Source organism: Amblyomma mixtum, chromosome 3 (genome assembly GCF_055824585.1).
Source record: "Amblyomma mixtum isolate Tamu chromosome 3, ASM5582458v1, whole genome shotgun sequence".
Classification (NCBI taxonomy): Eukaryota; Metazoa; Arthropoda; class Arachnida; order Ixodida; family Ixodidae; genus Amblyomma; species Amblyomma mixtum.
In genome coordinates, this window is record NC_143014.1 from 74,805,523 (window position 1) to 74,821,144 (window position 15,622).

General features: G+C 41.0%; 1 protein-coding gene across 5 annotated transcripts in view; it reads left to right on the forward strand.

The window, feature by feature from the left end:
* kat80 (katanin p80) overlaps window positions 1-15,622 on the forward strand; it is a 159,646-nt gene that overhangs the window by 102,609 nt on the left and 41,415 nt on the right. For 2 of the 5 annotated variants that reach the window (XM_089579687.1, XM_089579682.1), the window contains exons 9-16: window positions 378-508; window positions 1,259-1,312; window positions 3,090-3,208; window positions 5,735-5,764; window positions 8,525-8,572; window positions 10,159-10,405; window positions 12,343-12,511; window positions 14,110-14,289. In XM_089579687.1, coding sequence (XP_089435813.1) covers window positions 378-508; window positions 1,259-1,312; window positions 3,090-3,208; window positions 5,735-5,764; window positions 8,525-8,572; window positions 10,159-10,405; window positions 12,343-12,511; window positions 14,110-14,289 — 978 coding nt within the window. The remainder of the gene's footprint in view (window positions 1-377; window positions 509-1,258; window positions 1,313-3,089; window positions 3,209-5,734; window positions 5,765-8,524; window positions 8,573-10,158; window positions 10,406-12,342; window positions 12,512-14,109; window positions 14,290-15,622) is intronic. The other 3 variants (XM_089579684.1, XM_089579683.1, XM_089579686.1) reach the window with 3 other exon arrangements.

The window sequence follows — 15,622 nt, forward strand, 5'->3', positions numbered from 1 at the left end:
GACCTGACACCAAAAAGCATTTATTGCTGCAACAACAGTTATGTAGGCTAGCAACAGGATACTCTAAGAAATCAAGCTGTGGCAAGTGGATGCCATCTTCATCTGCTGCACTAGTCATTCTAAACAGAACTTTGGCCTCTATCCATCTTCAGGGTGCCAGTGTACTTGTTCCCTAGATGCAAGTGCTTCAGAGTGGATATCTGAAGTGGCATCACCAATTGGATCAGGCTTATGGTTGTCTCAGGTTGTGCTTGATTGAGACAGTCACCAAAAACCTGTGTCTCTTTTTTTAGTGCCCTGGTTGAAGAAAGCAATTGTGCTGTAAAAGAAACATGATTTCTGGAAAGTGCTGAAATTTATCTTCTTTCTACTTTCAGATTGCTGGTGCATTTTCTCTAACAAATGTTGCTGTATATGTGATAGACCTCAATAGGGTTCAACCATTTGGAGGGATGCCAAATAACTCTTCTGTGCCTCAATATATCACCACAAGCCCTTTCAAAGTTGGGTGAGTTCCTGTTATTTTTATGTTGCTTTGCAGGGCCTTAACTCTGCTGAGAGGACTCAACACCGTACAGTGCATGCTTGTTACTGTAGCAGTGTAGCCAATTTACACCTAATTGCACTCAGATGCAGTGCCTTCCACTTTCATACCCAGACTGACAACATAAATGCATGATACATGCCTGACCTTGCAGCATCAAGACTAGTAATGTCCAGAAATCCATATACTTTTTTTGTGTTCAGAATTGATATGCTCATCTGCTGTCTCCTTGTGAGGAAGCCAAATAACAATCCATAATATATGTTTGGTTTAGTTGATCACACAAAAGTTGTGCATGAGGCAACTTCTTTGAAATGGCAAGCGCTGTTGCAATGCGATGAGTTCTTGATGGTAAAGTTAAGTAGCTGTGGCAATGGAAATGGTTAAGTAGTTCTAAGAGATGAGGGCATGCAAGCATTGTCACGATTTTGGGCATCTGCAAATTAAACCTGTAAATAACAAAATAGCAAATGAGTTCTCCATCAAACTTAACTTCTTTGCTTAATTTGAAAGCAGGAATGGCAGTGTTCATAATTGCATGCGTTCAGAGGCAAATTTCATTGTAAGTATATATGTTTGGATCACATAGAACTAAGATTGTAACAAATCTCAATTGGGTGATGTATTTTTGCACCGAGAAAGGGATGTATGTGTGCATTGTCTGGACTCCAGAATACATGGAGACCAAATGCTCGCATGCCTTGCTGCTTTCAGGTCTCATACCCGGAGAAGCTTCTCTAAAGATAAGAAGGATACAGCTGACTTTCAGTAAGTTGTTGATAAAAAAGAATTGAACATGAAAGGCACAAGGAGCGATGATTTCACCATATGGTCACTGTTGTGTTTGGAGCTGTTACTCCTCGTGCTAAGATGCAGTGAAACCAAGCACCTGACAGTCTGAATATTTTCTTAAAGTTGCACACCATCTAACACTGTGAAAGTCAATGCAATTTGATTTAGTGGTATGTTGATACTACTAGGCTTCCGTATGCAGCTAACAGCCTATGACTAGTGAATTTGAGGCATAAAAGCTTTATGGTCTCTTGTGTACACATGTGCATTGGCTAAGGTTGCTGGAGTGATACTAAAGTAGTTTTAGTGGTTGCCTGGAACAAGCAGGAGTATCTTGTAACCCACACAAATTGGAATAAGTAGCTAAACGCAATTAGTGAACCATTAAACCACAGGGAACATGTTAAAAGTTCAATTAGAAAATGAGTGCCAAGAGGAGCCACCAATGGCATAATTTTATTGCAGTGGCATTACTGCAAAAGTGTTTTGCATATTTTTAAGAAAGCTTGCAAAATCTAAAGTGTTGATGATGGAAGTGCATTTTTTGAACATCTGGCACCTGGCAATACATTCGCGCTGGTTGTTGACATGCATGACCATGTTTGTGGAGCCGCTTTTACTGTGTGTGCAAGTGAGTGAAATCTTGTTCCTTTCAGTGATTTTGCGTGCTTCATTCACAGTGCAAAAAACATTCAGCTGAAATTCAGAAATATCCATTTTGGCCTTCTTTTGATGCTCTGCAGCTGTCTAGTTGAAACCTTTTGTGTACTTTCAGCAGATTCAAATTAAATTTTAAATGATGAATTTGAAACACAGTGTTTTCAGTTTCATGTCCACTGCTTGTGCCAGATTTTTTCAAACCCTTATCTCATGTTAGTTGTGATGCCTTGTACGTGCTCATACTTATGTGTGCGAGAAAGCTTGATTTTACATGCTCTGCTAATTTTTCCTACCTTCTATCTGCATTAACAGTTAAGCTTCAGATGGAGTGACTTACTATGCTGATCCAGGTTACACATTAATGGCTACGTCTGTGGGCTAGTAATTTTGTATTGTAATCTATCAGTTCCATCCTTTTAATTAGTTGAATGAACTCCTTGTGGTTGTTCTTGATTTTCAAAACACTTGTACTTTGTCAAATTGCATGCATACCTGCATTCTACAATTTGGCGTCTTTCTTATCCAGGTTCCAGCATGCCTGAAGTGTTTTTGTTATTTTCCAGATGTGTTTTGACATTCCATTAGGTACTTGAAAAGGATTGTTAAGACTGTCTGCTGATATTACCCAGAAAAATCCTGTTTTTGTGTCTTTGCATAAATTAGGTGTTCTGAATATAGGAAGTAAAGGATTAAGCACAGAAAGAAATTGACAGGAGAGTTTGAGTAGTGGTGTTGAAATTGTCAAGAACCATATGCTCTTTTCCAAGGAGCAAAGTGTAATTCATGTTTTTTTTTTCTCAGACATTTCCCTGGTCTAGTTTTGATTTCTGTGCGTACATCTGGTTAAATAAATGCTTTGATATCAAGTTTCAGGTCTTCGTGTGGAAGAAGTGTGGTATTGAAAATGCAGTTGAATATGTTCAGCTGCATCAAACTATCAGGGTTGCACTGATCACAAGAGAGGTTCCTCTAGTATGTTGGAGCTCTGCTTGACTTTTTTGGTTTCATTTCACCCATGCTTGACAGTCGTTGCCATGTTCATCATCAAATACACATGATATGTCAAATCTATTGAATGAACTATTGTGTGCAGAGTGATGCGTATGAAGCCCTTGGAAGATGGGGATGCTTTTCCTGTGGAGACGGAGCAAGGAGAAGCGAACATTAAAGACTACAGGGACTACAACAATATATTTCATCCATCACAAGAATGTAAGCAAATTGTCACTGAAATTAGCCTTCTGTTTAGTACTCACTTGCTGGCATCTTTACTGTTTAGCTAAACTTCTAATTGTGCATCGGAATTATTTGAGTTTAGGCATTGCTTTTGATAAGAAGCAACTGTTTTGTGAGGTAAGTAACCTAGAGCTCGCAGAAAAAGTTTAGTTTGGCACCATTTTTTCTTTTGTTTTTGTCTGTGCTCATGGCACTAGAAATAGACTAGCAGTGCAACATCCCATAGGGGCTGACTTTAGTGTACCTGGCATAGGCGCTGACTGCGGGGGAGAGCTGGAGAGTTCGAGCCACCCCCTTTAAATTTTAAGGGGGGGGGGGGGGGGGGCTGTGCCCTGCCCCCCTCCCCCCCGGAGATTGAGCGATAGGGTCTTGGGGTAGCACGTCTTCTTTCGTACGGTTCTAGACAAATCGACTGAGAGAACTACAGTTGCCTAAAAGTTTGAAGAACAGCAAAGCCTTATGTACAGCCTTAAACTGCCGTGGGTACATAAATTTGTTTCCCACCAACAAAGGAGAAAGATGACCACACTGAGTTTTAGATCCAGTTCATTATCAAGGGATTTCGACTGGCAGTGGGAACCTTTGGATCATCTCCTGTTCCAAGTCTCTGTAGTATCAAATGGGTCGCCTCTGGATAAGCGCAGGTTTTTCTTCAGTGCACAGTGTTTTCAAAGACCTCAAACCCTACCTGAACACCCAAATCATGTCTTGGCCCAAAATATCAACTATGAATGCACTTTTCAATATAAGCCATCTTTAACTCTGCCTATTGCTTTTCGCATGAAGAGCAGCTCACAACGCTAGTTTTGCTATCTTTTTCTCCCATTCTTGGAGCTCAGCAAAGGCATGCTTCCAGGGCACGAGGCAGACATACCGTGCAACCTGACCTCTACTAAATATTACAAGAAGGTTGTAACTGCGAATGTTATCACGCAGGAATTCATTGACCTTATGGCATTATATGAGAATTACAACAGTTTCTTTACAGATGGAACAAAAACCCTGCTCATATTAGCTGCGCTGCCATATGAGAGACCTTGCAATCAATCAGACAAATAAACCCAAATGCATCTATTTTCTCAGCCCAACTTTTTGGGTTGCTAACAACTGTAAACCACATAGCCCAATGTAAATACAGAAATTCAGCTGTGTTTACTGACTCACTCAGTTCTATGTTGGCTCCGAACCCTATCGCTCCTTGTGGCAGCGCCCGCTTGCTACCCTGTTACGTAGAAAGGTTGTTCACGCTCAGAAAAGTAACCTAGTCATTGTATTTTGTCAGGTTCTGAGCCAAATTTTCAGAACCGCGGGGTCATTCTTTTTAGCATATTCGATCAACTAGAGAGAAATGAAACTGATGTTTACGTATATAGCTTCTCTGCCTGTGTATATCTCTTGCCAAGGAGCATGTTCTGTGCGGATGGGTGAACGAATGAAAAAGAGAGCATGTGATAATTGAACAACAGCCCGCCTCGGCAGATTGAAAGCTCAGCGCCTATGGTACCTGGTATTCATGTTTGCACCTGAAAGTAGGCTTTCTGGAGAAAAATTGGCAACTAGCCTATCCTTTCATGACGACTAGTGATTCAGTAATCTGCATATTGGCATTGCATAGCAAAAAGCCTTATTTTTTATATTGTGAGAAAAAGTGCCAAGTGTCGCACATAGTACTTCGCATTCCCTTCTCTTGGTGCAGACACGAGGCAGTGTTAAATAACTTACCACCAACCTTACCATCCAGTATAGCATTTATTCATGCACAGTAACACCTACTAGCCAGTGATCTTTAAAAAATCTAACCGAATTCATGCTGCATGCTTGTAAACTGTGGAAAGCTTGATTAACTTTTTAGCTACTTGACATGGCAAGAAGCCTTGATCAGAACATTGCAAAGGGCCAGGACAACGAAGGTTGCAGTTTTCTGAAATTGTCATTATTGTAGTTTTATTTTAATCTATTAATTCAAGCTGTGCAAAATATCTGAGGAATTTCTGCTTGTTGATAGATGCGCGTACTGATTGAGAATACAACCGCATACCTTGGAAGCAACTCATATTTGCAAAGACTTTTGTTGTAGACTAACTGCCTCTAAAGATTTCTAAGGTGGATTGTTTGCCTTTCTTTTATGCCTGAAACATTATTGTCCATAACCTAATTGCTGATTAATCAGCACATGTGCTTCATGTTTTGTGTGAGCATCATCAGAAATCTGTCATACTTCTAAAAAAAATGGCCTCATTTGGTTTTAAGCATTGGCCGTGTACACGGGCATTTAAACTGCAAATGTTTATATGTGCCCATGTACACGGGCACATATAAACATTTGCAGTTTAAATCTTTTATTTTGCGTTCATGGTTGAAATATTTTATCAAGCGTATTGAGATTTCTTCAAAGAATTGCATTGCTTAGTATGGATGTGCACTTTTAAATCTTGTTGTGACTTCTTCCTTTTCATGCTGTCTTGCTAGTGTTTACTATTATATTTTGATTTTGCTTTTTAGCTTCATTGGATTTGGTGGTCCAGAACAAAAGTATGAATCCAGTTTCTATACATTGCTTTCTGTGTGCCTGTAAGGTGTTTTTGCAAGGTCTTTTCATTTATTTTGTAATTTTGGTGTATACAAAGCTTTTATTAACTTCAGATTACTTTTTCCATGCGTATTGAAGACAAGGAATTCATACAAGGCGTTGATACATAGAAAACTTCCATGTAATGGATACAAGTCGCAGCAGATGGTCGCTAAACATACTTATGTTTATAGTACGTAATTATAGATGACTAAAACAATGTTTGCAGTAACCTTCAAATTAATCTGGACACTTTTAAAATTCTTTTCTACCTTTACTGCCGGCATACCCACACTAAATTTTTGCGATGCGATCTTGTCTGCTTCATTTAGTAATACATCAGGCCTCAGTATACTTGCTTGCTTTTTTTGGCCTAAGTAGAAAATTTCTCAAGCAGTAGCTGTTGATATGGCCTAGTGTACATGTTTAAAAGGTGGCTTACACACAGAATGAACCTCAGTTGGAACCCAGTCCTGTGTTTCATGTTCTATCACCAGTCCTCTCTGTCCTTTTGCATTGCCAAGGCTCTTAGAAAACTGCTCTTGTCGGCAAGCTTATCTCTTCAAATAGCGTGGTGAATTGGCTTATGAGTTAAGTGGACCGGTGTTACCATCTGCTCTGCGGCCACCGCGTTGGATCAGTTGTTATGGCGCTCAGCTGCTGACCTGAAAGGCCCGGGTTCGATCCCGGCCTTGGCGGTCGAATTTTGATGGAGACAAAATGCTGGAGGCTCATGTATTGTGCAGTGTCAGTGCACATTAAAGAACCCTCCAGGTGGTCGAAATTTCCGGAGCCCTTCACTAAGGCGTCCCTCATAGCCAGAGTCGCTTTGGGACGTTAAACCCCCATAAACTAAACTAAACTGTTACCATCTGCTGGGAAAATGCAGATTGCACAAAGAGCAGTGGCAGGGTTGGCGATTTTGTTTTTCCAGCAGATGGCAACACCAGGCCTCTTGACGACCAAAGGCAACTGAGCTTGCTCTTAAAATTGTTGGTCCCCCCAACGGCTGGGTTCGTTCATTTCTAGTGCGCAAACCAAGCAATACCAAAGTGGCACGCATTAAAGCTCTAAGTGGACCCCAAAATATAATCTCCATCCAAAATTTGAATTTGAACAAATTAATGATTTGAGGGGAAGAATTTTTACAGGTGTCGAGGTAATATACAGGTTACTGTGGTTCCTGTCCATTCTGCAGTTACACATCTGTTTGGATCAAGCAATGGGGTTTCGTCATGAAGGAGTTGCCATTCTTCAATATTTATTAGATTTGGTTGTATTTTTACAGCTAGTATCAATCGGAAGCATGTGGGCACCACCATCTTGAGACGTTAATGAGTCAGCTTTATTACTGTACTGCATAAATGCAGTAAAAAGGCCAATTTAAGAGCATTCAGGGAGAGTCTTGCGTGCTCATTTTGAGTGACAAAAGCTTATGTGAGTGCCAGGTTCAGTAAGAAAAAAATCAACCCAGGATTCAAGGTAGTGGCACTGAGACCCAGAAATGAAATGCCAATGTCCAAAATAGTTTTCCCTGCAAGGCATTCTAAAATTGTTTGTCTTCTGGGACACTGCTAACAAGATACAAGTTGTAATCATTTAAAAATTAAGTTAGATTCATCTTGCAATCAAGTATCTTACTAAAGAACGTCATGCGTGTGCAGTGTTTGTTAGATACGTTATCTTGAACTGTAGCAGACTGCTAGTTACTTTTTTTTGTTGTTGTTTTCGTGCGCCAATATTTGCACCCAGGGATTATGTTTCAAATGGTATTTTGTAATAAGAGAGAAAAACTTGTAATAGTCTTCTGTATCTTCTGTATTCTTAGTGACTAGAGCGTTGAAGTAGTGTCAAAATTTGTTGGGACATGAGCAAATAGCATTAACAGCAAAACTGACAAATAGTTAAGATGAAATAGCAGTTTTGCTCTAGTTCAAGCCCATTTGTTTTGATTATAACCTACATTCATATTAAGGAAATGTTTGTTGAAGAAATAATTCCTGTGGTAGCCTGCTGAGTTAAAATAGGGAATGATATGCATGCTGCAAGTGTTTGGTTCCTGTTTTGTTTGCATGACAGCATGCTGTGTGTTTCGTGTTTTATTTTATAACCTGCCATGCACTCCACACGTGTCTTCATTTATGTTGGGGATGAGTAAAAAATCCTAGCATATAGCTGTAGTGCACTGCCTCTTGGCCACATTGCAGCGCTATGATGTGATGCCGCTGGCTGCCATGTTTGCGGTGCACATAGCAGACTCTTACTCCATAAGTCTGCTTTTTTCACAAATCGCATTTGGATTGCCTATTGGAATCCGCATGCATTGGAGATTTGGCCAGCAGTCACCATGTCGGGCAGCTGCATAAGGCTGTGTCATAAACAAACGCCTCTCAGGATAGCCAGTTGCATATTTGTGTATGATGAAATTGGTAATGAATAATGACTGTCCAGTTGGGGTCCAGGCAAAATCAAAAGTACTAATCGTGTCAGGCTGACTGAGTTATTAGAATGACCTAAAGCAAGCATCATCAGTCAGTTTCTTGAGTAATCTTAGTGTTGATGGTGTTTGGTTGCATTTGTAGTAGTTCCAGCACACTTTGGTTTTTAAGCACTTACTCAGTTAATTTTTTTTTTATTTTGTGTGTTGTTGCACTTTTTTAAACTAGAAATTTAGCAAAATCATCTGAGCACTCGGGTGTTTCTTTATTTCTTTTTCACTTTAGTGTCGCGCACTCCACCCAAGGACAATCCCTTCCCTGCGCCCCCTGAGGGTATGCTTGTCTCGTACTCATTTCTTTCTTTTGCATGCATCATTTTGTATACTGATAGAGTTCAGGTTATTTGCATTATTTAATCATTTGTTGTGTGCCAGCCATGCTTTGTATATGCATAGCGGGTATAATATATGTACGCACATCCCATTAGGTATGCAAGCATTCCCATATTTTCAGGCTAATGTGTGGCAGTATTTTTATCAGGCCCTTTGCGGCTTTCAAGTTGTGTATGCTGGTGAAGGTCTTGCGGGAAATTCTCGGATGTGCGGAACTGATGGTGTGAGTTCTTTGTGTGGCTCTGTGGTGGTTGTGACCTGCATCAGTTGCTTATGTCTCGTGTTGAGTTTTTCCTATTATATCTTCAGTCTACCTTTTGTTTTGTAACTACTGTAGCTTTTTGTGATTAACATGCATGTGTTCAGCTTGTGTGAAGTGAAATATTTTGCCAGTCGTACTGTAGAACCACATTGTAGAAAATCTGCATGTAGCAAAAGTTATGTTCATAGTGAGTAGAAGCTTCGTTTTCTGCAGTAGACAGTCTTGATGTAGTGAATAGCCAAATACGGCATACCCAATGTAATAACAGGAAACCAGTAACTTGTGCTCTGTAAATGACCTGCCAGCTAAAAGAAAAGTTGTGGAAGTTCTAATGATGTTGCATTGAGGTAGAATGAGGGTTTTCTGAAAAATTTGTATTTCGTCTGGCGTCACCAGCTGCTGTCCCCAGCATGATTGCTTCCTTTGCCTAGATTGTGCTGGCATGGCTCTGTGCAAGTCATGATTGTAATCAATGTGCGTCATGATTGTAATCAGAACAGACGAACTGTTTTATATTTTATTCAGTTTTGGAAGAGTAAGGTTGAAGTAAGGAATTAGGGTGACTCTGCTTATAGGAATACTTCTCTTAGTTCTCACTAATTTCCATGACAGGGTTGTGCTGAACCAAGTCCTTTTTCATGATTTGCAGAAGAGTAACAAGAAAAAAAAAACGCCCAGAGCATTAAATTGGCTTTGCCTTTGTAGTGGTGTTCTTGGCGATGCTTGTCGATACTTGTCGAGATACTTGTCGAGACAGTACTTTTTGAGTACTTGAGGCAGGCTTTTGATTACATGTGCTACCATATACTGCTACTGCTGCTGTACCTACAACTGTTTAAAATTAATAAGTTATATTTAAAATAAATTCAGATGGTTGCATTTGTCTACTAGGGTCCAGTAACACAGCAAGTCTTCAAAATAGTTCTGCATGTGTACTGTGGTAGTGTTCCTTCTGGTCAATTTTCTACTGTTGACATTTCATTATATGGCATTCTGACCTGTACACTGTTGTGAACAGTGTCTTTTTGGGATAATCAAACAACTAGTTTGTCAGCCGGTTCTTGTCAGTTTTACGTACGTTTTTTTTTGTAATTCGGTGGCACATTTATGAGGTGCTTATAAATTAATGAAGTTTGGACGCTTCTAGTGCATGATAGAAACAATTTCAGAAGCTCGACTTTCTGGTTGTTCAGAAGTTATTTTTTTGGCAAAGGCTGTCCAGTGAAATACATCACCCAGAGGGCCATTCTTACCATTCCTCTCAGACCCATTCAAGCCTACGCTGGAACCTCAGAGCAGCAAGGTTGTGCGGCTAAGTGGTGCCTCGAATCCCTGCGTTCTCACGGAACGACCTGGAGCGACTGTAAAAGAGACTCGGCAGCTGAGTGTCACCACCAGCTACTCGGCCATGGGCACGACCTTCACAATACGGCCCAGGGGCTCCCTGGTTGGCTCAGGGGCCCTGCTGCCTCCAGAGCCACCAGCACCTAGCATAATGGCAGCCATTCCAGGGTAAGCAGTAGTAGGTATTCCGAAATTCTAGGAGTTTCAGTGGGGGGGGATAAAAAATTTATTTGCACAGGCCGTTGCGGCCGAAGCATATTTTGCCTTCACAGTGCTGCAAAGTCATTAAGTTGAGGATCGTGGAATGTACTTCAGGTTTTGAACTCTGTGATGCACATATTGAAAATTAGTCATTTATGTCAGGGCCCTGTTGCTTCTTTTGTCCTAGGTGTCATACGAGTCATCTGTTTACCTTATAAACTTGTGTAAGGACCACACTTTTTTTTTTTTTAATTTGGATATGAATTTTGAAGGTGCAGCTCTTACATGAATAAAAAGAAACATATATAACTGCAATTTTTTCTTAATTATGTAGTCTGTGCTTGAGTGCGGCATTTACATGAGATTGTACGATACGTATGCATGTGTTATTGGAAGGGATTGTGCCGATTTTGATGCTCCTTGTGCTGATGTTGGTGATTAAGATATGTGAATCTGGAACAACCTCACAGCAGAGCTAAAATAGGGAATCACCACCGCTTGTAACATGTAGCCCATTTATGCATAATCCTGGCTGGCATTGCTATCCCTGCAGTATTAATATCTGGACTGAACTTATAGACATTGTAATGTCGGCCTGTAGCAGGCCAAAGGAGCAGCCAGGACTGATGTGGCTGATAAGATTGAAGAAGGTGTTTAGTTTCATGTATGGGAATATATATACTTCCTTATTGTGTTTTCATTTGCAATTTGCATTTATGAAGAATACTATGCTCCACAGTCAGGTAAACCTCTTTTGTAATACAGTTAAGTGTTTCCGAATTTCTACCGTTTCATTAGAACAAAGGCTCTTTACAAATGAGAATAAGCTGTAAGAATGATTACAACAAAGTCACGCAACTCAATGAGTGTTTCATGCACCCATGCAGTCACGGGAAGTCACTGTTGTGCATAGCAGTGCATTATTTGTAGGGGTGTGCAGATACTGAATAGCAACTCTCGAACCAAACATTGAATTGAATCAAGATAAAAACCTGGATATTGAATCAAACTCTGAATGATATTGAACTCTGAATGAGTTCCAGGAGAGGTAGCTCCAGCCATTTTCTGGTAGTCCTTTAGTCTTGCTGCAGCTTGGGCACTGTGCTCGTAATGGCCCACTATTGCACTGCATTTCTTAAAGAATGGCAGGCACTCCTGCAGTTTCTTCGTTGGCATCCTTGATGGCCATTTGCAATGTACGGCCCAAACACTGCTTGGGAGTACAGCTGCACAGCTGCACGGAGATTTCATCTTGCAGCTGTGCTAACATGTTGCAGGCAGTGTGACTGTCAATCACATTCTGGTTTCCCGAAGCGAATTTTTCCCAAAGCAGTATTTTTGGCTGGTCGTGATTCGGTTGTGTCACGACAGTGCTATCAAGATTGTGTCGTCGTAAATTTATTTCCACCTGCTGTGCAGTGACTGTAGGTTAGAACTGTGCGTCACACCATCAGTTAACCGACTGCATCAAAAAATCGGGAGAAGAGGGAAAAATGGCAGATATCTCATTGGCGCTGCATCAGTGCTGAGCCTGTCTCAAAATATAGAGAATATTCGGTCACTCGAATACCAAGTATTAGATTCATGAGTAGAATAATTCGATAACTTGCTATTCGATTCACGTTACAGTATTTGTACACCGCTAATTATTTGTTGTTACGAGTTGTGAACTTGTGATGTTCATGCGGTGTCATTTATTTTCGAGGATGCTCCATTTGGGGCATGTTGTGCTTATTTCAAATGGTACCAGAGAGCCTTTTGATTTTTATTTATTTTTTTCTCCTAAATAATTACCCCAAGTTAAAATGCATTCTGTTCAGAGTTCACATGTTTAGCTTGCTCTGGCTGTCTAGCTTATACAAAGATTAGTGGTTTTGACTTTTAATTTGTACTACATTTTTCAGCTACAGCTCTGTTGGAGTGGTGCCCAACAATATACCTGTGCCCACAAGTGTTCTCCCAAACAAAATAGGCAGCCGCGCCATGCCTACGGGGCCTATCTCTGCTGTTGCTGCCAGTTTAGGGAAGCCAATTGAAAAGGCTACTGCCATGGTTCGCACATCATCATCACAAGTAAGTTGACCATCACCACCATCTGATTATTTCGTCTGGTTTAGGGGGCTTACAAGACTACCACCATGAGGTGCACAAGCACCTGAGTGTTGCCATCAACACTCAATGCATAGAGTGCAGTAATACCTGACATTGAGTGGATCTTCCATTTGCCAATAAATTGATCGTTCATTACGTTATAGACAAACAAATTTTTGTGATCATGCCTATTTATTGTGCCGCCGTGGTGACTCAGTGGTTATGGCATACGGCTGCTGACCCGAAAGACATGGGTTTGATCTCGGCCGTGGTATTCGAATTTCGATGGAGGCGAAATTCTAGAGGCCCGTGTACTGTGCGATTTCAGTACACGTTAAAGAACCCCAGGTGGTCAAAATTTTCAGAGCCTTTCACTACGGCGTATCTCATAGCCTTGAGTCTCTTTGGGACGTAAACCCCCAGAAACCACAAACATATTTATTGTGATTTACCAGATTGATTACAATTGTTCTGTAAAAATAGCTGTTAACACGTTTTGGTATTCAGTGGTTTATTAGTTACTAGTGCAGCATAGATCAGAGCATGATCCAGAAAAAAAAAAAGTGACGTGTTGATTGAGAATCTGAATCGTGAATACTGGGTTGAGATCAGAGCATACTACTCATTGGGCCACTGGGACAGATGCTCAAGGTACCATGTTACCACATTAGTCAGGATATATTGCTGCTATTGTGTTTGCCTGTGCTGCAAATATAGGACTACAAATATGTTCCTGCATTTACTGAGCAAAATGTGTCCGATGTATGCCTAGTCAACTCCTACTATTTCTACAGCTCATGTATGAACAGTTGTAAACTTTGCACCAAAGTGAGGTAAAAAAACACCATCTTCAAAAAAATTCACGTGTAGAGGAAGCTGTGAGCCTGAGTTAACTGTTTCCTGGAAACACACGTACTGTTATGTGCTTCAGTACTGGAAACCACACAGAGCTGGAAGCCACTGCCTCGTGCTCTTAGTTTCCAGTCTGCTGATAACAAGATGTGCAATAGTGTATAGGCTTAGCTGCAGAGCAGAGTGCATGGTACCAGATTGTGTAATGTTACACGGAGCAGTGTTGGTTTTGCTAGTTCAGCGCATTCAGTTAATGAGTGTCAGCTCCCAGGACCAGCGATGTGTTTGCAGCACAGGCACAGTGAGCACACTTTAATCTTCAGAAAAGGCCATGATTCTAGGGCTTATGATGTGGCGGTGGCTGTTGTCCAGTTTAGACAAACCTAGTTTACAGTTGGCAAAGCTAGCTCATCAAGCTAAAGGTACACTAGCTGCCTCGACATCCTATTAGGGAACCGACTCTTAAAGGACACGGGACAAAGCAGCCATTTAAATCCTCCTTATGTGTGGGTTACGATTACAGTCTTAAAATTTCTTTATTTGTTGCATTCGCATAGTTTTGAGAGTGTGTAGTTCTGCATTTGCTGGTTGGCTTGTTAGGTACTCTCACTTCATCCAAAGACGCTGTGCCTCATTGAGCTCAATCCTTGTCGAGCATGAGCTGTGGGATCTTGGCTGGTATCTGTTATAGCTTCAGCTGATGTGACATGAGCCATGCATCCTTGCAGGTTGTGGAAAGTTCTACAGTTTCCATAGTGCGCCCAGTCATGAGTGTCCTACCTGACAGTAAAGAGGCCCTGACGTCGCCTCAGAAAGCAGTTGTACACCCTGAGCAGAAGCAGTCAGTGGACTACGTCCCTTCACAGCGAGATACCCCAGCAGGCCTGGATCTGGATGAGTTCCTTCCTGTAAGTGTCCCATGGCTTTCAGTGCTGTATCTATGGGCTGTGTTCTAGATTTTCTTGTCGCTGTTTATGCTTAAAGACTCCTATCTGAGCTAGCTCTAGCTCAGCATTAGCAACCAATATCAGGCATATGGTTACAGCCTGGGTTGTGAGCAAATGTAGCATAAAAGTGTTAGAATGCTGATGTTTGCATTCCTGTTTTCTGTTATGTTTGCATTTATACAGTTGTTCACTGTGTTTTGTTTTGTTAAGGAAAACTTCAGGGGCAGTAGAAGGTTACAGGATGCTAAAACTTGCTTTGTGTTTTGCTGAGAATAAATTGCGGTAGTATGGCTTTCCCTTTGCAATACAGTAGAACCTCGTTGTTATGTTTCCGGACCATACGATGTCCCAGTTCATACTCTTTCTATCGTGAGCAATAAAAATGTCCCATGGCGTTACTCTGTTTACCTTCTGTTCAGTACATTCCCGGATGATACGATTTCCCGAAAATACGCTCATAATTTTATAATTATAATAGTATGATACATTTAATGACTAACAAAAGATGCACTAACATGTGAGCTCTCCAATCCACGATGCACACGACATGAGTAGAACCGTAGTAGTAGTAGTCAGCCGCCAGGGCGGCTTCTCCTCAATGCGGTAGTGCGATGTGGCAAAGCATTCTAAATTTGCCAATGATGCGCAAGCATCTGACCAGACCTGGCAGCACATGTGGCAGTCAACTGCCTGACTGGCTTCTTCATTGTGCATTAACCCATATGTGCCAAAACGTTCAGAATTTAAAAAAAAATTAACATTTTTATATAAAATGTTTGTCACTAAAGAATTCAGAATTATTCTTCAATTGATGGAAATATTTTTCTCAGCACAGATTTTGAGCCATTGTACGGTGTAAGACACCAGCCAGAATCGCTACCGATCATGTGTGGCAAAACTTGAAACGTACGACACAGAACCATCACTCGTGATGGTTCTATTTTGACAATGCGCAAATCTTGTTTAATTTTCTTGTGGAATCACAAAGTAGTCAGTGGGGTTGAATCTGCTGACTGCTTCCAGAGAAGAATGGCAACACTTTCTGCAAGCACACAGCACAGTGCTCACCCAGGAAAAGTTAGGGCCTTGTGAAGCTATGCTAGCGAGTGAAAGCTTTCTATGCAATAAACTTTTATTAGAGTCCCCACACAAAAAAGTGGCGTCCTACGCTTAAAACACCAGGCATATATAGATTAAGCGCGATGGGGTGAATCATCCGAAAACAATGACAATGCAGTGACGAATAGGCTGAGCATGGGGACATGCAGAAATGCAGATGCAGTCACCTGCTGAA